The sequence below is a fragment of the Columba livia genome, chromosome 2 (assembly GCF_036013475.1).
Source record: "Columba livia isolate bColLiv1 breed racing homer chromosome 2, bColLiv1.pat.W.v2, whole genome shotgun sequence".
Lineage (NCBI taxonomy): Eukaryota > Metazoa > Chordata > Aves > Columbiformes > Columbidae > Columba > Columba livia.
The window spans coordinates 145527127-145553203 of NC_088603.1; the positions used below are offsets into that span (position 1 = coordinate 145527127).

The 26077-nt window shown below is 33.1% G+C and overlaps 1 protein-coding gene across 6 annotated transcripts in view; it reads right to left on the minus strand.

Annotated features, from left to right (window-relative positions):
* The window catches only part of CSMD3 (CUB and Sushi multiple domains 3), a 631749-nt gene that overhangs the window by 364362 nt on the left and 241310 nt on the right, over nt 1–26077 (minus strand). For 2 of the 6 annotated variants that reach the window (XM_065054280.1, XM_065054281.1), the window contains 3 exons: nt 17320–17628; nt 5102–5179; nt 43–130 (listed from right to left, as the gene is read on the minus strand). In XM_065054280.1, coding sequence (XP_064910352.1) covers nt 43–130; nt 5102–5179; nt 17320–17628 — 475 coding nt within the window. The remainder of the gene's footprint in view (nt 1–42; nt 131–5101; nt 5180–17319; nt 17629–26077) is intronic. The other 4 variants (XM_065054282.1, XM_065054283.1, XM_065054284.1 and 1 more) reach the window with 2 other exon arrangements.

The window sequence follows — 26077 nt, forward strand, 5'->3', positions numbered from 1 at the left end:
TAGTATTACAGAAATGACACAATGGTAGGTTTTATGTTTTACCTAAAATCTGAGCCTATTCGTTTTCCGTTTTCTGGTTCTCCAGGATCCGGACACGAATTGGATGCCTGTTTAATACCTCCCTCATTTACTGCAAAACAAAACAAAACCACAAAATAAACACAAAAAAGATAAAATAATACACTTCTTATGAAATACAGAGTCAAGCAATTAACAAATATGAAGAAGTACATTATCTGTATCTTAGGTACTCCAAAACAGATTTTCTGCAGAGTATAATCACCCATATAATTTCTAGTTTCAATATATAAGTTTTTCCTCCTTATAAAAAGCAGAACATGTATTTTCTGGTTATTTGTTTTATTGTTTGTTTCTTTGGGTTGTTTTTCTTTTTTTTTTTTCTTTTCTTTTTTTTTTTTTCAGAAAAATAACCCAAGCTTTTTATAAGTTGTACTAAACAGCTATTTTGTTTTCTTATAGTATTATTGAAGCCATAAGGAAATGTTACTACTCTTCATTTAAAAACACTAACCTTTAAAAGAGTGTTCATCAAGTTCAGGGCTGTAAAATTTTACTCTGATCATAATCTAATAAATCTCCCCTAAGAACTGACCTTTTTTCCTTGAATTATAACAAAAATTGAACACATAGGCTCATGCTGAGAGAATTGTTCTTAATCAGTATTGAAAATGCAGATATACCCAAAATATAGCGAAGGTAAACTCAAAATGTCAGCTTGATTTGCATATGGATCTTCAAGAGAAATTTCCTGTGAACCTTTCAGTGTGTTTTTCCAGAAATTTGTGTGTAGCAATCCAGCCGTCAGCCTATTCAACTTCTTCAACTTCTTCTATTCAACTTTCTTCACTATTTCTTTTTTCCAATGCATTACATACTTCCATGTAATTTTTACAGTTTTTAAAAGTATATCTTACAAAAATAATTTTAGGCCAAAATAATTTTATTACTTTTGTATTTAATTTATGAAGCTCATTCAATAAGAAGGTAGCAGTTCCCACCCCAAAAAAATATATATATATAGTGAAGGAAATTGGTCTGCTGTTACTCAATAAATTAATGGCCTGATAGAATAATATGTTTTTCAAAAACACATGTTGATACTAAGCAGAAAGAGACTTTTCACTGTTATCCATCTTTATTTCTGAGCAACTAGATCAATGGATTTGCAGTATTAGATCTTAACTTTCCTTTAAATAAAAAGTTTGCATATAATTAGGTTAATCACATTATGTTGTAAATTGATTGTACCTGGATACAAAAAATGTAGTTTCTGACTATATTTCTAAAGGGTGTTGATTAAATTTCAGCTTTTAATGAAGGATAATAACATTCAGAATACTTGGTGGTTTTCGCTTCCTTGAAATTTGTCTTCTTACACACACAGAAAGGGAAGAATTTGTTCGGTACCCCTTAGGAAGCCAAAGGCCACATGAAAATGTTGCAGAGTGTTAAAAGGAAAATGTCTCAACTTAGCACACTGCTCAGAAAACCTATCAAGCTCAGCCCTTGTCAACTGGAACAACAGTATTTTTCCTCCTCTGTCTTGAAAAAGCTGTACCATGCCCAAGGTTGTTCTAAGAGCAAACAAAGGCAATGTCTTTTCATCTGCATCTCTATTGTCAGGAGACTTTCGAGCCAGGAGGGCTCTTCCATGGAACGCATCCATATTAACGGTTTTCCATGTTTTCCTCTCCTCATACCTGTAGGTGTGGTGAAAGCATTGGCTATAGAAACCCAAATTCCTGTTACTGTTGGAATATACATATCTCTGACAATTATAATCCCACACAGAGGATTTCACAAAGCCATCTAGCAGGAACTGGTTGGATGAGCAATTAGAACTCTCTCTTTGAAATATCTGGGTACTTTTCTATAGTTCCAAAGCCTATATCAAGACATGAGAAATTCAGAATCCTCATAAGTAGCCTGTATATATAGAAAAGATCTTAAAGCTTTGGGTAGACAGTTAGGATTCACTGAGCAATGCAGAGGGGGAAAGGAAGTATACTTGAGAACAAATAGGGAAAAAGACACCTCAGTGTTGTGGCAGTTAACTTTTCTGACACTAAACTTAAATTAAAACTATAGCTAGGAACTTATTCACAGTGCATGATAATAATATCAAATAAATTAAAATAAAATGGTGACATTTTGGAGCTATGACGTATACCTATGCACACAGAAGAAAGTCTTTTTTAATTAAAAAAAGGAATATTATTTAAACAGAGCTATTATATTTACAGTAATTCATGTTTTAATATTTCAAACAATTATGTTATTTTTGTAGATTTTATTTCCCCGTACACACTTAATAGAGTGAACATTCGTATAAAAAAGAATATTCTACTGGGTTTCGAAGCACAAGAACTATTATATACTTCAACTTCTACCAACTTCTACCAAAAATGGTAGCTTGAAAATCCTTTTTTTTTTTACATCTTCTATATAAAATTCAGTTATAAAAATACTATATGAAATTGAGTTTTAAATTATATGTTACAGATTTATTAATATTAATAAATAAAAATATGAAGGCTTATGTTAAAGAAAAACAATGAAATAATTACAGTGACAAAATTAAATTAAGACATGTATAACAGTAAAAATTCAGAAGAAATAGTTATAAGCAGAAGTCATTAAACTGATTTCTGATTTGATCCCAAATCAGAAATGCATTTAAGAACAGACCTAAATCCATTCTGATTTCTGTTAAATACTTAGCAAAATTAAATGCACATTTTATTATTTTTGTATTGACATTCCTTTTCCAGACATGATGCTTGACTTTTGAGTCTAATGAAATACATGTCTATGTAGCTCCCTAGATATCTGTCTATCTGCCTATATTTGTTTGTTTTATACCCAGATATCCATATGACAATAAGCAATGAAACAGTTTCCTGTACTAAATTAAAGGCTCCTCCAGGGAAGGCATTCATTCATGGTCTGGTTATGAAACCGGGTGCAAGAAACTTCAGAGTTCTAATTGAGGTAGAATTGAGTCCCACAATGATTCATTTTGTTAATCTCAACAGTTGCAAAATTAAGTTAATGTTTCAAAGTATATAATCCTATAAAATATTACCATTCTGGCTTTACAATGTGCAGGTTACCTATGCATTAGCATTTAATGTTATATACCTGGTGCATTCAAAAAAGTAAAATAGGGAAAAGACATAGAGATGATAATTTCTAAAGACTTTGCTAATACAAGACATAATGTAAAACAGTTATTCACTTTTCTTATTTCAACTTATTTCAAGTAACAGTTGAATGATAGTCATCCTTTTTTTAAAGGGTCCTACCTGTCATCATAATGCAAGTACAGATGTGGCTGAGGTAAAAAATTTTAGATAACGTCAACAGCTAAATACACAAGCTCTTCATGAAATACTGGCTCTTCATATGCCTCAGCTACCAAAGTGACTAACTAGACAAATGCTAGATTACAATATAAAATCTTAGTTATCCATTTATGATGAGATTATGATCACTAAAGGTACAAAACATCAAGGTTTTCACCTTCATTTGTTACTGATTCATATAGGTACTCTGCATAACCAATAAAACAAGTTATGGAAGTCTTCAGCTTGACATAGAATATCATAACATATGAAATTATATAAATACTTAAAAATATATATATAATATATTTCATCCCTAACAATCACCTTTAGACATCACAGGTGTCTTGTACTTCACTATAAATATGCAATTCCTATTAATGTTTATATAGTGGAATACATAATGACTTGTGCAAAATAAACTTATGAGAAACAATCTATTTTATTGGCCATTGTAATATTCTCAGACAGAGACCTCAGTGATGTACCTTACAAACCTTATAAACACTACTGTAATTATCTTGCTGTTATTTCTTGTTATATAAATGATTCTGTTTTCTAGTCGCCCCATATGCACTAAAAAGGTACTTGTTTTTAAATATCTTGATGCAAAGATTTCAAAAAAAACAGAAATCCCTTATGGAACTATTTAGGTAATGCAGTTTACAGAAAAGTTGAATATGGCAATATGCTACATTATAAAAACAGAAGTGTGTTTTGCTTTATTGTTCTGACTTGGTAAACGTTAAAGTGTCATACTGCTTAAAGACCCCTTTTTATTAAAAAAAAAAATAATGTCTAGTTTGTTGACAGTTTAAAACTGAAAACTGAAAAAAGCATTAAAAGTTATACCAATATGCCTTACTAAATTCTGGAAACTGGAATCCATCACTGACACTTTAAACAAAAAAATTAGTTAAAATTTGTCCAACCTAAGCAGATTTCAAAACAAGTCTTTTGACTCCTGTGAAGAATAATGAAATGCAGTATAAGAAGACATAGGCTAAGCATTTAGTCCACCTTTATTTTAACCAATTACTTCTAAATATTTAAAATATGGTTCTAGTCTGAAAAGGAACTCTATAAAAATGGCACATTCATTTAAAAAGACAGCCTTTTAAATGTATTTAGAGTCATACTTGTTTAATTCATGTTAGAAAGTTGCCTGACTCTTACTTACGAGTTAATCAGGACTTGGACTTGTAAGATGCCGAGCACTTTCAAGTTCTATTTTCTGTAATTAAAATTGAAGGTACTAAGTATATCCAGAGTTTTTCAAAATGTCAAAGGTAATGAAGAAAAAAAAAAAAAATCAGAAAGTCACCCCATGTGTTGCTTAAAAAATACATGGTTGCACATCTGAAAATGAGAATAGGTTTTGTTTTGTATAGTCTTTTGTTGCTAGTACTAATTTTCAATTAAACTAACATCTCCTGTTCACAGCTAGGTTTCAGTTGACATCTAGGAGGCTGAACACCTATTTAGTTGTAAATACTTCAAGTTTAATGTGAAATTACTGATGAAATATTATGTCATTCTACAATGCCAAACTTATAGAAAGCTTGTCTTTAGAGTAGAACCATATTCAAAAATTCACCATGCAGACTGAAGAAACTGATTTAAGTCAGTTATATCATCAGAAATACGTAAACAATTTTGAAAACACACAAACAACACAGACAGCACAAACTTCACTCTTGCACTAGAAAAAAGTAACAAAAAAGGAGTACACTCACAGATAGAAAACTTGTTGCTGTTGTCTTTCCCTGGAAACAATTTAAATCCTCTAGATTTAAAATCTATGGCCTTTTTCACTAGTTAAAAAAAAACAAACAAAAACATGTATCAGGCAATACAGTCTAAAATAGTTAATTTCATTTGACAAATTTTATCATGGAAGTACATACAAGCTAGAGTATTGACTACCTAACAAGCTCATATTGTGTACCTCTGGTGGAAAATATAATAATTTACAAAACAAAATATTAAGACCAATTTGTACATCTGACAAAGGAAACAAGTAGGATTTTTAGTTTAATTGTTCTTCCTCATAAGCAATTAAAAAAAAAAAAAAGAAAAAAAGGCCAAATTGGTTATTTCCACAAACTATATATTTGTGCAAAATATTGTCACACATTTATGGAACCTGGAATATGAAAAGAATGATAGATTTGTTGATCTAAAATAATTGAACTGTTCAATCCTATATGGTGTTTCTGCTGTGTGAAGAAACAGTTGTGATTATCCCCTGCCCCCCATATTAAAAAAAAGGAAAAAGAAAAAAAGTACAGAATACTATCATATCTGTGAACTGAAATGTCAGCAACCTTTAAAAAAAATTAGTATGACTTTTTTAAACAGCTGATATTTTGTGGAATTTTAATTCAATTATTATATACAGTGACAGAAGGAAAAAAGAGTTGTCCACAACATTCTACTGAAAGCACATTGAAATCCGATATACATGCTCAGATCTGTATTCCATAAGCATCCAGGCAATACAAGACATATCTTAATCCACATATATTCTGAAAATATTTAATCAGCAGTAGGAAATCTTACATATTTTGCCTGTTACTTCAGTTTTTAAAATTTCAATTAAAAATCAGTATTATTTTTGGGAAAAAGACAAAACAGAGGTAACAGCTAAAATATTACAATGTTCTAGTAGACAAAAAGTCCTTTTTAAAGTAACACATTGGCATGCATTCTCAAGATCTATAAGCACCCAGATTACTTCTCCACTAGTTGTTTTCAAAATCCACCTTAGCTACGTTCCTAGCTTTAGTACAGAATAATAAATATTTTTTCAGGAAATACTGAAATTTTGTTATCTGTGACAAAACAGTAATATTTTCATCATAGAAGAAAACCACTTCATTATTAAATTAAACATACCAAGCTATTTTTCTATTTTGTCTATAGAGATTTGGATTAAAAATAAAAATTAAAAAAAATTGCAGTCCACTGTTCTGGTGTTGGTTCTGGAGCTGGTCCTCTTTCCAGCTTGAAAATTGTTATTTGCAAAGTATGATATAGAAGGTAGTTGGCTCCCACCTCACCCCTAAACCCACAGTTGAACTATGTCTGCAAAATTCCATATTTTGGGCTGGCTTTATGATAAAGACAGTTAATCCAGGCAAACCATGTGGCTTCAACATAGTTTTGAAATGTAACAACTAATAAAAAGAGACTAAACCCAAAATTTTACAGATACAAAAGGTAAGAGAAAATAAAGCAAGAACAGCACAAGAAACTTTTTGTTTCAGTCATTAAACTAAGTGCCTCTTTTCTGCAATACACTCTAACAGTGAGTAATGAACCATTCATAAAAATGGACCTTCTAAACATTTTTAAATTTTAAATACATGTTAATTTTAGGTACATTATACTCAAGAGACTTAATAGATTAAAAGCTATACGGAAGATGGTTTATGTTGGCTACAAGAAAATTCTGCTGATGAAACATGAGAGATTAGAGGTCTAAGAGAGGTAAACCTGGAATGACAGACAGTAGATCATCAAAGAATTATTCAGCACCCGTTAAGTTCTTATACAAAATCAATGAATAGTGAAAGAAACTCTTATATGAGACATAAATACCAAAGTAGCAAAATACTACTGATACTGTTTTTATAAATAAAAGAAATCATTACAATGCAGAACAGCAGAACAAGATTCAGGAGAACATAACATACTATTAAGAAAGACAATTCATAGGAGAGATACAGGATGTGATGATAAATATTTTTACACTTCTGATTGAAGAGAACATACTTTCTTCTAAATACACAGAAATTTTTAACTCAATAGGCAAAATGTAACTTTCCTTGTGTATCATCATAATGCAATCTATAAACATTGCTAATGGTTCTGGGGAATATATTACTTGCAGGAACACAACATATATTTTGCCACAAAATACTATATTTTTAATATATCTTTGAAACTTTGGTACCAGAAGCCCTCCCCACCTCACAAATAAACTGAAGTCCAGAAGCAATTCTATCCCCAGTGGAAGTCATGGACCTTCACATGGTAGAGTCATACTGGAATAACAGTAATGCTCTCTCATCATTGTGTGAGATTTTTAAGATGCTATTTATACATAAATATCAATGTAGGAGTACAGCTGCAAGCTTCTTTTGACCCTCTCTGAGCACTAGTGTTAAATGACTTCTCATGAATCAGACTATAGGCCAAACTATTCTTCCAACACCTAAGTAAAATGGGAGTGGGCTTGAATACATGATCTCAGGTGTTGGGATGGGCTTAAATACTCACATTAGGGAGATGTTTGTCCTTTATTTTCAGAAATCAGTGCAACAACACATTAAAGAATTATCTGGGGTTTTTTGTTTGTTTCTTCTCATCCTCAAACACTTGAATGGCACATACATAGTTTATGTACACAAGAAATAGAGTTCACAAAAGCTAAGGTCAAACTGGAAATAGTTACAAGAGTGTCTTGGTGAGCACATTTAAAACAGAGATTTTTATAACTCTTTGCATCATTTTGCCAAGGCTATTAAATAGTAATAGTAAAGCAAGCAACTCAAGATCTCTGAAGCATCTTTACAAGAGAAGAATTTTACTTTTAACTGGGTTTTGTATGTTAATTTATTGAACAGTACTTTCTGAATGCACTGTCAACTAGTTACAGAAATGTATTTGGTCCTAACATGCTACCACTAAACTATGTGTCATGCTCCACCTGCATGTACATACATAGAAACAACCCTACCACCACCAAGAAATCCCATACCCGAAACGCAATAAATATATGTTTTAATACTTGGTAAACTAGGCATTATTTTGCCGATGCCAATGTGGAAGCCAGTGAGAAAATGATGGCTGTTCAAAACCAGTTTTAGCACACAGTAACTTCTGAAAGTGGTTTTCACTTTTCAGAAGTCTCAGAGGATGGATTCACGTCAGCAAACAGTGTAGTTGTACATATCCAAGCTATTCCACAAAGAGAAATAGACGTATTAGAAGCTCAATTAATCTGGCCTCAGATACCTGCTTTCTCAAGATGAGTTTAAACTTTGATATGCCCATTTCTCTCAAGATAAATAGTTCAGATGTGATAATGCTACAAACAGCTGAATATGGTCAGACTAGTATGTTTTCATATTTCTGAACAGCCAAGAGCAAGTGAAATAGATTAGTCCAAAAAGAAGGATACCCCTGAGAAGGCATACTGGTGTAGATGGAAGATAGCAATAAGATTCTCCAATGCTTTGGGGAATAATATTACATAAATTAAAACAGATGTGAACCCAAAGCTTCTTTTATGCCCTGTCCTTCAACCCCTTTCAGAATAAATCCAAAAATAAAACTGAAAAGTTAGATCAAGGAAATCAAACTTAATTACACTTACAACAGAACAAATCTTCAGTATCACTTTCATATCAATAATTATGTAATTGGAAAGACTATAAAAATCTATTTTAAAGATAATAAAAATTTAAAAATACCTGTCTGACATAATCACCTGAACAGTGCTATAATGCAAGGAGAGGCTTAAAATGTTCTTTAATGCTATTTTAAATACATACGATTTTCTGATGAAATATAAACAGTAGCATCAGAACTGCGTGACACTGAATCAGAGATTATATCAAAAACCTTGAAAACCTGAAAACTATTTAGACATCCATCTTGTTTTTTATGCTCAACATTGCTCATGTTTTTTTCCTTATTCAAATGGCTTTAATATGGAGCAATAAATTATTATCTATGTAACTGTTTCTAGAGTTAGTTGGCCCGTTGTTTCCTGCAAATATGAAAGATGGAACTCAACACTCTATTGAGGAGGGAAAGACATGAGCAGTCCTGGTAATGAAAGAAGTGTAGGTAAGGAGTTTTGTATGATCAACAGGCGGGCTAATGTTCAGCCAACAGACAGACCAGACTCATGTACATTTCTCATGTAGTAAACTTATATGTAAACAGAAACATGTTCAGAATCATTTTGTTGAAGTTTTTGACCATGTAAGATAAGCAATTTTCAAACCCTTACAGGCAAAGTTTGAGACATATAGACAAAAGTAAAATATTGTCTTAATTATTTTTTATTAAAAGTATGTGTGATTCTGTGTACATATGCATACTCATATGCATACAGACTACACACAAACATTTGTGAGAAAGGACTAATATAGACAATGACTGAATTTTACTCTTCAGGCTAGGTATTGTGTTAAAAAGGACCTCAGGTAAACAAGAATTCATGTGCATATATTTTAAGCATATATATTATAAAAGAAACACTTAGAGGTATAATTTCTGAAGTAACCTTGAATACAAGCTCTCAGACACTATAAATTAATTTTGGCTGAAGTAAAGATTGTTCAACTGACACAGTTTTAGTTTCATTCAAAAAGTACATCCTGATTGCTACAGGAAGCATAGATTTTGAGGCAGGAAATTTGCTTCTACAGTATGGAAGTATTGGGATATATAGCCATGTGATGGATATCTATTTAAAACACTGACAACCAACAAATTTATTTATTTATTTCAGTTATGGAACAGCATTTATGTAATGAAATTGTCTAGCTTGTCTTGTCTATGTTTTGTAAACTTTTAAGCCAAGTATAAAGTGCATTTAAAATGGTGACGACCAAAACGTGACCATTCTACAGGCACTCAGTTTGCATTACTACCAGTAACTATACAGAGTATTAACTATGGAAACTTCAGCCTATTCTAACGTTGTATACTTATTCTCTTGGATGTAGCTCAAAGCAGTTCAAACACTGAAACAGCCCCTCCCTTCTTCAGAACCTTCCTTACATTATAATCACTACTACTCAGCTAAGGGAGATAGAGAACAAAAACATAATATCAAAGCCATTATTTCAAGATTGCACACACATCCCTTCTTAAATGACATCTGCAGAAATATGATATTATATGAAAAAAGGCAGTAGATTGCTTATATGACTGTATCTAATGCTTGTATTGCACATACATAGGTGCCCATATAACATGTTTTAGAAAACATGTAATATCTCCAGAAATAAAGGCAAGATTTTGTGCTTCCTCACAATGTCTGTATTTTTCTGTTTCTCGTATTTGACATTTATTTAAAGCCAACTGCAAAGGATTTTGTGTGACAGTATGTGAAATCAAAATATCTGCTAAGAGAAGGTATGAGGTAAAAGTCTTAGAAACTATATTGTCTCAAGAGATATTTTTTTTTTCTTTTTATTACAAGACTGAGAGAGAAAATTAAACTTTCCTTTGAATTCACATTCTCAAATTCTTCCCATCACACTACTATTTTTTTAGAAAACATAAATCAATATGATTTTTTTACTTTGTATTGGGTACAGATATTAGGGAACACAAGCTGACATTAAAACCACTTGTAGATTCAGAATGACATGATCTTCTGCAATAAGTATGTTGGCTGGATTTATGTTATCCTAGAAATAATGAGTAATTAACTCATTAACTGCCTTCTGAAGAGACAAGATGTTTGTTAGGAATGCAGTTTAGAACTGATTCTGAATGGTGCAGAACCAGTAATTCAGTAATTGTTCAAGAACTTCAATAGCTGAAGGTGGCAGACTTTATCTGCAGCAGCTGCCGTTTCTAATGATTGAAACCCACACCTGATATACCCTGGACTTCTAACATTTGGTGCTTATGTGCAGGTATGCCAAAAAAAAATAATGCATGACACTTCCAGCTCATCTTGGGCATAGGTCTAATTAATTGCATTTTCTCAAGAAGCTGATGCACATGCACAGCCTGAATATGCTGAACTTACTGTACTGTTTATGTACAGGTCAGTTGATTGTTTTCTTTTTTGTACCCTTCATGTTCACTATGCATATGACACAACTAGTTATCTAAAATCTCCAAGCTCTGGCAACACAAGTGCTAGATATCCAGGTATCTTAGGGATCACCAGTTCAAGAGATTGCACAAGTTATGGGGGTTCCTGTGGGGGGAGTGGTGAAAGGGGAAGGGAAGATATAGCAACTTATTTCGTTTTCAAGTTATGACACTTTAGGCTGCATAAATTTACATTAAAAATCTACAAAAATAGCAGTTACCCAAATAAACTTCACTGTAACCCAACACACTGATGTAGCACTATCTTTTAGAGACTTTCTGAACCTTGAAAGCTGGCACTAGAGGACATGAATTTTCATAAATTTTTGTAATACAGCATCAACTATGTAGGTTAACGATTTCTTAAATTTGAAGAGCCATTCAGAAGATGAACAATCACAGTATAAAGTGGTGAACCATCCAATTTTCCTACTATTCCATTTTTTGCTTTTTAAATGAGCTCATCTTAATTACTCATTTTATCATTCCCCCCTTTCAACCCTAAGTTCCCTGGTCAAAGCAGATTGTATGGGAGATTTACACTAAAAATTATTGCAGCTGCTGCATTACTGTACTGAATTACTGCACTGTATTACTAATTAGTGCATTAACATACTGCACTAGTACAACACAATAAATATTTGTTTAATGACCCTACAATGTTTTAAACATGATGTGGTGCTGCACAATAAATAGGATTACTAAAACAGTGAAAATTACTTTTTGACTCCTTGCTAAAGGTAGAAATGCTTAAATAAAGTTATTGTTCATTATGATCTATTAAATAGACAAAATTTGAATTTTTATTTCCTTTCAGGTATCTTAGTTTTACTGACAACAGGCTCTATTTTAGTGTTACCCCACAGTCAAATAGTTTTATTCAGAATGGACTACAATGCAAATGAGGATGAATGTAAAAGTCTCTCCATAAAATGAAAAGCTCTGATAGTTCAATGCATATAACTGTATACTTTAATGAAACATGCCATATGCATATTATTTTAACCCAATGTGTGCATTTCCCATTTATATTAAAATTTAATGTAGTTTGATTTTGTTTCAATAAGATGCATTACCGTTTTAATTGTGCAGCTTTTCAGGTTCATTTGTTATCCATAGATGAAAACCTATGACAGTTTTCAGAGAACTGTATAATTTAATATGCATTTGAAAATTTCTCACTGAGTTGTTATCTCAGCTAAAAATACACTGATGAGCCACTAAATGTAAAACAACAACCCTCCTCTTCTCTTGACTGAAAAGCATGATTAGCATGGAGCAGAAATGGAAGTTTAAGTTTTACTGTGCTATGTTATTTGTCAACAAAATGATGTGTGTAACTTTTCCACTTTACAATATTTTCACTAAAATTTATAAAAATACCTTACTTCCTTAGTGAAGTACCAATTAATATAAAGAACAACTTTGTACAATAAAGTCACAGAATCACAGAATCACAGAATGTTAGGGTTTGGAAGGGACATCGGAAGATCATCTAGTCCAATCCCTCTGCCGGAGCAGGAACACCTAGATGAGGCTACACAGGAAGATGTCCAGGCAGGTCTTGAATGCCTCCAGAGTAGGAGACTCCACAACCTCCCTGGGCAGCCTGTTCCAGTGTTCTGTCACCCTCACCATGAAGAAGTTTCTTCTCAAATTTAAGTGGAACCTCCTGTGTTCCGGTTTGTACCCATTACCCCTTGTCCTATCACTGGTTGTCACCGAGAAGAGCTTGACTCCATCCTCGTGACTCTCACCCTTTACATATCTGTAAACATTAATGAGGTCACCCTCAATCTCCTCCAAGCCAAAGAGACCCAGCTCCCTTAGCCTTTCCTGATAAGGAAGATGCTCCACTCCCTTAATCATCTTTGTTGCCCTACGCTGGACTCTCTCCAGCAGTTCTCTGTCTTTCTTGAATGGAGGGGCCCAGAACTGGACATAATATTCCAGGTGTGGTCTCACCAGGGCAGAGTAGAGGGGAAGGAGAACTCAAAATACTCTCGAAATACTAACCACCCCCCTTCTAATACACCCCAGGATGCCATTGGCCTTCCTGACCACAAGGGCACAATGCTGGCTCATGGTCATCACTGTGCAATAATGAGGAGCACTATTTAAAATTAGTCAGCAAATGCATTGATAAAACTTTTTTTTTTTAATACAGGTTACAGGTATATATATTTTATTCTATATATTGGTATTGGTTAAAATTACAGTTTTTCTAATATATTCTACATTATATGTATCTTAAATTCTATAATTTGGAAAAAAAATAATTATTTAAAAGAAAGCAATTATGGTTAACAAATATGTTTTTAAGCTAAAGTATAATTACACTAATGATAAGTTATCTTTTATATTCTAACTACAAGGTACTTGATTTATATCTGCATAGTGTGGTTAAAATAAGAAAACCTGAATTACTGACGGAAAACAAAGACACAACATGTCAAAAAACAAATATCCATTACAGAAGTAAACATGTAAAATATAATAAAGAACACCTAAGAACTGCAGGAACTACAAGAAAATTAAATTGAATAAACACGTTAGATTATCCTCTACTAATGTAGCTATGATCAAACTACCAGTACTTAAATATTTCAACAGAAAATAAACAAGGGAAAAACCCCACTTTTTATTTCCTTCGTGTTTTAACATCAGAAGAAGACAGAACGTACTAGAAACTGTGGTTGTAGTATCCACATGAATTGCTACTGAATGCTTGGCATTTGAAGCTTCTAGATGTAACTGAATGAAAGTGGTTAGGGACTTCTTAGTTTTGTTTTGGTTTGGTTTTTGTTTGTTTGTTTGTTTGTTTTATTTGGGTTGTTTGTTGTTGTTGTTGTTGTTGTTGTTTCTCTCTCTACTGGAGGAAGAGATTAACTTTCCTGAATTTGAGTGATTTGCTTCATTGTAACTCAGGACCCAAAAGACACTATGTTTCTCTTCTGGCTATCATATCTAAACATATTTTTCATTAGCTAATCAAGCTGCATCTTGAAAGTAAGCTTTTTTAATCTATTCTGTCCTTCTTTCAGAAGGTTTTATCAATATAAGGCTCGAATAACAATAACTCTTTGCGCTCTTCTGCCTAATGTATCTATTTATATATTTTCTACTCATTTGTCCTTATTTAAGTTCTACACATACTGCCATTCACTTACTGAAATATTTATCCTTTCATCCTATCTTACATTTTCTTTTGTAAGGTGGGGTGATCAGAACAATGTAACACCATTATAGTTCTTTTTTTCGTCTGAACTATAATCATGTACAATATTCCTCATGAGATCTCACTGTTGCCTTATTAAATGATACTTGTACTTCCCTGCTTCTACTGGAAGTAGTGCACCAAATGCATCTAGGGTTCCTTTTTCCCCTTTTAAACAGTCAGAACACAAACTCCTCTTCTGTGATTTCCAACATAAAGCTTAAAGAAATTCTGTAGCCAGCTTTTGACACAACCTATAGTTGTTATTGAAGTCCAGACAGTAAGTGTGGTAGACTAATTTCTACCTAGAATTTTAATTGTAGATGAATAGAGACTTTCAGCTCTCTCTATACATCTCTTTCACACATAGAGTTTAAAAAATATAAATTTGGGAAACAAAACAATATTGTTATTGTTTACTCATTCTGAGAGATCTTATTCGCAGAACAATCCTATGGAAGCCAACTGACTCTTATCCTATAGTTATCATTTTTCATCAATACTAATGTAACATAAAACAAGACTAGCCTGATCTCACTAGCAACATTCTCAAAAAAAACTACAGTGAAGACTACATGGTACACTTTTGCCATTTTAAATATACACATACATGATATAGTAAGTTCTAATAAATTATTTTTAGTATATTCACTTTTATCTTTTCAAGTATTTCTTAATTTGCGTAGCTTTGGGAGGATAATTCTTAAATTATAATCAAGAACACAGAAAAAATTATATTTCCAGATTAAAACCTAACTTTTAATATCTATAAAGTAGAGAAAGAATTACAAAAAATGAATTTTCGTAAATTTCTTCAGTAGCTCTTATAGTTCCATAGTAATTTGATATGCAAGGCAAGACAAGTAGTCTTCATACCTTTGTGCATATTTCATTGGCAAAGAGAAGGAAAACAATTCAATAGAAACCTGCAGAAAACTCCATAGAAACACCTGTGGAATATCTCCCCATAATGGAAATTTCTTCAAGTTAATTAACAATAGTCATATATTCACAAACATTCCTTCAGAATATGTCTGTGCCTTTGTAATGAGGAATAGTTTGGGGAAGACAATTACAGGTTTTTTAAGAAGGGTCAATTTGATATGTTTTCAAGGCTATTACAATTATACTGTCAAATACCGATGTTTGCCAAGGCAAAATAGAAATTTTTTGTTCAGTATACGAATACCGACTCTAGTAGCATACATACATATAATATTCTGCAAGTGTGGTAAAGTAAAAAATAGTGGATTTTGTATAAAGAATGCTAGCAAAATCAGGAGTTAAAATGTGGCATGAGGGAATAAACTGCACAGAGAACTAGGTATTGGCTGTCTTCTCTGGTAAGGTCTATACAAGACTGCTTTCATCTGCATGTGGGCTGTGATGCCTTTTAGTATGTGTAATACTACTTTAACATGTGACAAATAAGTAACATAACATTATTTTGGCAGAGTCTTGGTCTCCGTATTTTTCTTTTTTTAATATAATGGAAGGTTTATCATTTTAATATAACAAAACAATTCTAGAAGTAGGTGCCTTACCTATATCTTATATAAAGGATAGGTCAAAGAAAATGACAGTGAGAAAACAGTGGAGAAGACATTGTAATGTAATGATTAGAAACAAGGAATGGAAGAAACTGTATGTACATCACAATTACTGTCAAATGTAACTTCCGAATTAGTATACTCTCACATCTTTAAATTAGAAGAGATTATTACAGGCTCTCAGATAATCCCTCATAGCTGAAAATGTGTTCTGAAGTGAATGCATAATACGTGTTAGTAAATGAAGCCACAATAACTTACACAAGGACACTATCTGATCCAGCAGAAAAACAGATTCCAATCTGAAGTTGTCTTTAGAAAATATCAACCATATAATGACACTTCTACAAATTGTTTGGTCTATAAAAGATGTTCCTTCTTAATATATTTGTATTTATCTGTTTTTCATGCACAATAGATTAACATGAAACAATGGATTAGCACACAATAAAAATTAAAAATATATAATAAATCATATTCAACAAAATTAACCTGCAAAATTAAGTTGCTTCTTACTTGAACTTGTGTACATGTAAAAAACGTACCACATGCAATTTGTTTCTAAATGTCTGTGCTGGTTAAATTAAGACATTTCAGCATTGCTGTTTCTCTGCCACATGTTTTAGACACTGGCATTTACCTTTTAACACAATAAATAATGCTTTCTTTATACTACAAATGATGTTCATTCTAAGTACTTTAGCATGTGGATTAAATCTTCTGAATACAGGAACATATCAAACGTTTAGCTTTACTGCTTTAGTACTTGCAACTGAATTCCCTTGTGTTCTAAACTTTCCTTCATTCATTGATATCATCTTAGATAAAATAAAAATGTAAAGACATTTTTAAAAGCCAAAATTTTGCTGAAGATTTAAACAGAAGCAAAATGGTTACAGCTGCATCACCCATTAGTTTAGAACAAGGCAGCTCTTTAAAAGGCAAATTTTTAATACTACAGTTGATTATGCCTCAACACATATGAATAGATTAATATTTTAATCTCAATTGTCAAAACCTTGATCAGATCTTACACTAGGTTTGACAGTGAAAAAACTGTGTTAATCTATAAAGTGGCATCAAAAGAAAATTCCTTATCTTTCCCTTTTGTCTTTTTATAATACACACCAAATTAATTTAAATTACTATGACAATATGATTATTCATTTCATGCTTCTATCTGGCTGCGCCACTAGAACTCAGTTTTAAGCAGGTTTAATCCCTTTCCCATTTGATTCAATTATTTTTCCTGAATGGATAACTGACCTTTCACTTTTAATTTATACAAAATATTTTTCTGTAACTACATGGGCGCAAGTAAAATAATATCCAATACCTCTATGAGTAACAACTGCAAATTCTTTAGTTCTTTCTATCTGCTCAGCATTTCTTGGTCGTCTTCTTGTGCTTTGTAAGTTTGCTTGATGAAGGGAGAGTGCTTCCTTGGAAGTGGCCGATTCCAGAATTGATTTTCTTATATTCATAGCTTGCATTTGTTGCTCTTCAGGAGGTTGTCTATGGGTGATCACTGCACTGGATACAGCAACATCAGCTGATGTGCTAGCAACAGTAATAGCACCAGTAGTGGCCGCAATACGCTCCTCTAACTCACCAGTGGAGGCAGTTTTGATCAAAGTGGAAGAACCTGTGGGACACATAGTAGCACTGGATGCTAACTGTTTCTTTTGAATTATGTTTTCCTGATCAACCTAACAGATTAAATTTCCCTCTATTTAACATAGTAAAGAAAAGTGACATGAAAAGAGGAAAGTCAATATGTTTTATTTAAAAATTTGAAGTAATTGAGACATTTTTTTAATGCTAGTGAACATTTTGTAATTATAGTGATATTACACACTTCGTTTTTAAATGTACTTAAATATGTATAGTATAAACTTTTGTATCAATGGGAATGACAGCACCTAATTTCCACCCCTGAAAATTCAGTCCTGAAATCAGCATGGCTAGAAAAAAACATACAGCTATATCATTAAAAGAGACCCCACATGTAGATAAGTGATAACTACCCAATCAAGGAGTGATACAGCAGCATTATGTAGTAACCTAGGTAGCAGGCAAAGGTTCTGTACTCCAGCTGCTAATAAGGCTGCCCAATCCATTCATACATTTAGTTCTTTTCATCAGAGATTGGCAGGGCTTTAAAAGCTCATTTAGACTTGATACAAGGCCAAGGGTAGATGGATAGTAAAAGGTACACATTTAACAAACATATCTAACCATAATTATCTACATTAGATATTGGACAAAGGCAGCGTCTGTAATTCTCTTTTTACTCTTTTATTCCTGTAATATGCCAGGTTATATAACTCAAAAACCTTACCCACAAAATGTTCAATGAGTTAAAAAATTGTGCATCCACTGCTTGTGAAAATATGAAGATAACAAATCTAACGTGTTGTAGCTAAAATACATAACTGATGAGGGAATCTTTAATGTTTTATTAACCTTCCCCACTCCCCAGATTAGGCTACAAATGGCCAAAAGGCCAAGTCTCTCACCTATGAGCATTTAAAACTCCTAACACAGTAGCAACTCCATCTTGAAAGAATAAGTGACTGGGCAATATATAAAAAAATTCATAATAATTAGCATAAACCAAGTTGATGTACCATGAACTATTATGTTATACTAGTATATTTAAAACATGGCTTTTTTATTCCATAATAATGATCAAGGGGCTCTTGAACAGTCATTGAGACAATAATAGAGACACTTCTCTTTTTATTTCTGAGCTGTCACCTCACACAGACTTTTGAGATATGACCTTTAAGTGTAGTGGGTGGTGACAGGATGGAAACAAACCAGAGTTCTTGCACTGTTAGAAGAACCTGTACACTAGAAAATGGAAATAAGACTCCCAGAGGAACTGAGCACTATGTAGCACCTTTCATGCACAAAGTATATAAAAACTCTTGACAGATTTATCAAATGTACTGTATAAATAAAGGTAACAGGTCCTAATGTCAAAAATAGTCTTGCTAATAAAGTCGTCTTTGTTTACTGCAAAAATTTTAGGCTGAAAATGTTTTACTTTGCTATACTATTAAAAAATATTACCACAACAGAATACTTCAGCACAATACAGAGAACTTGTAGAGCTGCTGTGGTACGCATTTTTTTTAGCTATCTTACATTTAATGTCTTAATAATTGTTCTGCAGTACAGCACTTCTAAATCATACGCTGGTGGTTCTCCCTGTAAAAGTAAACAACCTTAAATGTGTCAGGTAAGACTCCAGGTTTATGTGTCAGAGACTCAACAAAAACTACTGACTGTCCTATGATGCCAGCATTACAAGTAACTAAAATTAGACCTAGACATGTTTTATTCTTTATTTCAGAATAAAAGAAATAAATTGTCACAACAATGAATAATATCAGAGACTAGAATTGTTATGATTCAGGATGCAATAAATTTTGACAGACAGGTATCAAGATTAAAACACAGAAAAACAAATGCATGGTCAAGTGATATTTTGGAACAGTATGATGTTGATTAAAACAAAGAAAAAAATATTGCATGTCATTATTGCAATGATTCTTGCAAGGACAACTGTTGCATGTCATGTAACCACTACTATTGAAGCAAAATCTATGCGGACACACCTTTATCATGCAAGTAAATATATAAGAACAGTCACCTGCTCCCATTATCGAGCTCAAAGTAAAATTATATACAGAATCACATTCAAATGGCATGTTGTGTACTAGTGCTTTAAAGATGCAAAGCCCTTCAAATGAAAACAAGCGAAGAGAAAGTTCATCTCAACAGAAAAAAGCAAGAGGAATTATGCTACTTAAAACTTCAAAGCTTATACAATGAAAGTACTGTACTACTTTGATACTGAGGCATCTTTCAAGCAAAACACATAACTTTTTTGGCTTCCACATCCACTTAAACTACAAAAAAGAACTCATGCAGAAGATCGTTAAGAGATAAACAGTGTGGTATGATTTACATGGAAGATTCCAAGACAAAATTAAAGTAATGTATGAACAATCTGGTAAGTATCAGCTACTGCCTAGAATAGATGCATTCGTGTTTGCCTAAATACAATTTATAATCTGTAAAAGCATCAACTTTGATGTCTTAGGATTCTATGAAAACAGGTTAAGACCAATTGAAATACCTATGTTGCATGGGTAATTTAACATACTCTCCGCTTCAGTCATCTGCAGCCAAAACTGACATTTCAGTTTGTCAAAGAGGCTATTTTTAAAAATTGTAATTTCCTATATGATTAAGAAAAAGAGCACCACAGATATTATTTTCCTTTAATATTCTGGTTAAAAAAAAAAAAAAAAAGAGACAAATTGGCAATGAAAAATGGTACAAGAAGGAAGACAGGAAGACTGATTTCTGCTTTTTGGATGAAATTCTAACCAACACTTTCTGTCAGCTGAATTCAATCCAGAGGTAGATCATCACTTTGAATTCACAATCAGCAACTGGGATAACTTGAGGTTTGACAAACTGCCAGGCTGCACCATGGGAAGCAGCAATAAGAATGTGGAGGCAAAATATAGTAATTGTTGCTCAAGGCATGAGTTCACAAAAGGAACATGACCGGCTCAGACTAAAGCAGTCTGAGCTACTGACCTGGACAGCTATTCCTCTAAGTGAGTCCCTGTGGATGGAGAATAGATTAAAATCAGTAAAACTGAGGACCTGGCATGTGTCAAATTAGATTGCTTAGGTGAGGAAAGATATTAAGAGGTATTTGCACATAAAAATTCACAACTAGGTAGAAGTGGATGGAAATCAAGCTGATGAGCAATTCAGTTCAGAAAACTAGTCTGAATGAACCACTACTCAAAAGTGTTTTAACTGCTAAAACTTTGCATAATGCAAACATATGGAAGACCCATAAGCCTTTCTATTTATATAGAAGTGGAGGTTGCTCCTGATTCCAGGATCATTTTTAGTAAATGAAAGAGGCAAGAGCCTTTGACATTTGCCTGAGACAAAGCTCCAAAAATAGATTATGAATCTGTGCTAGATGCACTCACTTTGTTCACGCAATATGCTACAAGTATATATAGGGTTCTTGTTGTAAACACGACAGCAAAGAAAATTTACCCCAGATAAACTCATAGTGGTAAATCTCATTTAAATTATTATAACGGACTAACTTTTTACAAGTAATCCCTAAGGGAATAAAATAACCCAGGCAGATGCCCACTCTGCAAAAGCATTCACCGGCAAAAAGAAAAAAAAAAAAAAAATTAAGGCAGAAAATAGTATCTAATTCAGTGAAAATTCTTTTACTGATTTATTTTTTCCCTTTTAGAAGATTATGACTTGAGAGAGTTTCTGTTTAAAATGGGGAATGCTGGAATAATGTATCTTCCCTCTCCAATCAGTACAGTTATTTAAAATGTATTCATGTGAATTGTAAGGAATGTGCCCACACTATATTAAAATTTAACTTTTAGAAACTGTAGGTCTGCAAAAAAGTAGTCACAGCAGTTCATATGTGTTGGAAAGCAAAATCAGACAAAACCAATTCTTGTTATAGATCTTAATTTGAATCTCTATACACTTTAGAAATAAGTTGTGTTCTTAACCAAAATCAATTCATTTCAGACAGGACAGCCTGAGTCTTATGCTTATTTTAGAAGCTTGTGCTCTGTGCCATGTTAATGTATTTTGTTCAATCCCAGATTAAGAGGTAGATTTCAGCTATGGCTGTTGTCTCTTTTTAAACCAGACTTGTTTTTCCCTTCCTGTTCCACAAGCTTTGACAAGGTAAACTATTGGTGATTAGTCAACCTGCATTAACACATGATTTAAGATTGCTGTTTTTTTTTTTCATAAAACATAATTACCTACCAATATTTAATTGCCATTGTATCTTACAAGATAGGATTGAGAATGAGCTATATTCAAATAGATAGTATTTTAAGGAAAATTAATTAATTTACTCAATTAAAGTAACAGTGTGACATTACAAAATTACCATGTTTTCAGATATTAACCATTGACTAGACAGAAAAAAACTATTTCCAGCACAATGTCATATTTAAATAAACCTTTGACATGAAGTATGTAGCTATAACTTCTGTTATTACAAGTCAAATATTGTAATTCCACAAACTGAAAGCACAGCCAGCAAAACTTGACTAAGTTGAAAGTCCACCATTAAATGTCTGAAATGCAGCTAAAGAAGTTGAGTTTTCAAGAAGTATTCAGCAAAAGTTTTAAAGATTTTCTAAATTGGCTTTTATTTCAGAGACAACCAATGAACAAACAAATGTTTTAATCCTATATATTTGACCATTGGTTAGTAATACCATGCTGATTAGGAGTTGAGCTGTTCAAAAAAGAGTGAGCATTATATAGTGTGTTTTTATCCACAGGGTCATAGAATAACTCAGGTTGAAATGTGCCTCGGGAGGTTTCTTGTTTTCATGACAACATAAAGCAGGTTAGCCACGAGGTCAGACCAAGTGCTCTGGGCTTTATACAGTCGAGTCTGGAGAAAACCTCCTAGGATGTAGATGGCACAACCTCCCTGAGCAATTTGGTCGAATGCATGACTGTCCTTACAGAATAAAAGTTTCTCTTATATCTGGCTTGAAGATCTAATTTCAAATTTTGTTAGTTGTCTCTCATCCTCACATCATGCTCTACCATCAAAAGCTTGGCTCTGTCTTTCCAATAACCCCCTTGAAGACATTTGGAAGCTGCTTTTAGCTTTCTCCTCTTCTCCAGGGTGAAAAAGCCATGCTCCCTCTGTCTCTCCTCACAGGGGAAGTGCTCCAGCCCCCAACCATCTTGGTGACACTCCACTGAACTTGCTCCAGCAAGGAACTCATCTTTCCTCTCATGGGGCCAAAAACTTGATGCACTATTCCAGCCATGCTCGCAGGAGTGTTGAGTAAAGGACAATAATCCTTCCCTTTGATCTACTGGCTACATTCCTTTTAATATAACCTAGCATGCTGTTAGCTCTCTTTGCTGCCAGGACACACTGATGGGTCACACTCAGCCTGCTGTCTGCCACAATATCCAGAGTCTTTTCAGCAGAGCTCCTTAATGTCAGCCAGTCCTGCTGGCAGGGCATTTCCTACCCAGGTGTAGGGCTTTGCTTTTGCCCTTGTTGAGTTTCATAAGATTCCTGTTGGCCCATTCTTCCAGCTTGTTTATGTCCCTATGGATGGCAACCCTGTCCTCAAGCATATCGACTGTTGACTGACATTTTGGTGTCATCTGCAGATCCATTGAGATTGCACTCTGTCACAGATTCAAACTCATTGATAAACACATTGAACAGAACTTGTACAATGATGGACCCCCTGCTCTAGATAGAGTACAGCCCATTTATGACTGCCCTCTAAATACACTTTTTTTTTTTTTTAATTTCATCAGTTAAAGAGCAGATAAAAACTGGCAAATTGTTCATAAGACCAGATAAATGGGATCTAAGGCAGCTATTCCAATTCATTAGAATTAGTTTTGGTGATTAATTCCTAAGAATCAGATTGAGTTCAAAATGTGAGACTAAATATTCAGTATCTTGTTTATTCAGGATGAATTAAAGATGCAGGACTTTCTTAGTCCTGGTAACACATAGAGTGCAACCACAGACTTCCCAAACAAAGCCAAAGGTCCTTAATGCAGATGGCTCTAAGTGGGACTCACTATAGTAAAATGCTAATGAGGTTAGAAGTGAATATTTCTGTGTATCTTAATAGCAAGAAGATGTTCTATCCTTTTGTAATGGATAATTGAGAAAGAAGTGTTGAGAGTCTTAAGCAAAAATAAAACGCATATTTCATTAGAAAAAAAGAGGTGGTTACAATTATATATAATTTTAAATAAGAGTAATCACTATATTCCATCTTCATTCTTCTTTCAGATGTCCAAGGACTGTCAGTCAGGACTTATTTGGTATCCTTAAAACCTTTCCACAATTAAGTAACTTTGCAATGACCAGTGTATCTCATCAACAAGGCTGGGGGGGGGGGGGGGTGTGCTAAAAGAATATCTTAATTAACTGTTCTCTTTGATGTTCTCTGTCATTAAATATCTGCTGCCTGCAAGACTTTCCAATAAAGTTATGAACTTAATTAGAATAATGTGTTCTGGATCTGTTAAAGGAATTTTCAAGTTAATGTATATAACACTATATTGTATACAACAGCTTATTTGACTATTTTAACATGTATTTAGATGTTATAACAGCTTTATTATGTTCACACATATCTTTATTATTCTTTATAAATGTCTTGTCTTTTTACCTGCTCTAAGCTCAAATTACAGTTTTTCTCATAATGATTTACAAGTTATAGAAAAAAAAGGAATCCACAATGCAAATATACATTTCAGAATATAAAATCAGTATAAATGGCTGATGAAAACATTCTTCTGACCAAATCAATTTTCAGTTCACAGCTATTCAGAAAGGAAATATAACTGTTGATATCAAGAAATGTATGACTGAAAAAATAGGTTCAAAACAAGTTTCTAGACTTCAGTTCAAACAGGCAATGATCCCTGGACTTATCCAAACAGCAAAGACTCCAAAACCTGTCTGGACAGAAGTTTAATATATGTTCTTTTTGTTTCCTTTTTTGTCCACAATTTATGTGAATTGATGTAACTTTCATTTCTTTTAGTACCAGAAGGCATTTATTTGCATTCCTGCATTTTCTTATGTTTTTTTTTAGACACTCTCTTCTTTTGATCTCTCTATTATTAATTCTTTCTTCTCTTCCTCTCCATCTTTTATATTAATTTGAAATGTAAATCAACTGCTGCAGTAAGATATGTGCCAGAAAAATCTGGTAGAAACAATTAAGCATAGACCAGAAATCTTCAGAGATGCAGGAGATAAAGACATTTATCATGCTTTGGCAAATATTAATGCATATCTCCATGATCTTCCAGATGTTTCTATCAGTGAATTTAAAATCACCTGCATTTTTTTTTAAGATACTGAAAACAGTAAATCTATGTATCTTAATTTTATCAAACTGATAATGTAATTTAAGACTCAAAAAAATTATTCGATGTAATAATCTTCATCACAGGAAGATAATTTTAAGAGTTTTTTCTTTCATTCTTTTAAATACATTAATGTTTGTTAGAAATATTGTGAAATTCTTAGAAAGTCTGCTCATTTACTAGGCCAATGGCAAAGAGAAACTTGCAGAAATGGTATCCTGCAAGTTTACTTTAATATCAGTCTGTATATGTTCACGCACAAGAAAGAATACAAATCTTAATAGTTAAGCACATCTTCTGCATTGTTTATTCTACTTGTGTCCAGCAAAATTAACAGAGAATGATACAGAAAATCAGAACGCTGTAGCTTTGTAAATATAATTTTGCCATTACTAAAAGAAGGCCACAGGATTTGTGTTGATCCCATGCAGGTTTACCTTGGCCTCAGGCATTTTCACTAGTTTTGATAGTCTTGTAGGGGTCAAGTGGGTATTTCCTGATATGTTCATATTTTGGGAATGTTATGCTTTTAGAATACTACCTACAGTCAATTTCTGCTAAAGCCATGTTGTCACTGCATAACAAGTAACAGCCCTTTATACTTTCTGAGGCTGAGGAAGGCTAAAGTACAACTTTCAGATTTTTGTAAAGCACACTGAGAAAGAAGCAGCTTGTATTATGAAACAATTGAACTCCCAGACCAGAGAGGATGCTCCCCCTTCTCTCATCACCACCAATATCACACTCATCCCAACACAGACCCTCAGATGCTATCAGTTCATTATAATCTCTACCCCAGGGGCACAGTGAAAAGAGTGAAAATGAGGCAAGAGAAAAATAGTGGAGAGTAGGAAGGGAGTTCTTAACTTTTATAAATAGTTATTATTGTTGAGGCTTTTCTGTATTACATAATTTAAACTACCATACTGTTGAAACTTTAACTGGAATAACAATAAATTGTTAACTCCATATTAATTGCTTTCCCTTCAGCCATAACAAGATTCTGTGTCTAACATTATACTGTCATAAATGCATTACAATCTGACTAACTTTAGATATGAATTTTTGTATACCAAACATAAATTTTGTTTCTATAGATCTTGTACCACTGAACTGCTTGTTCA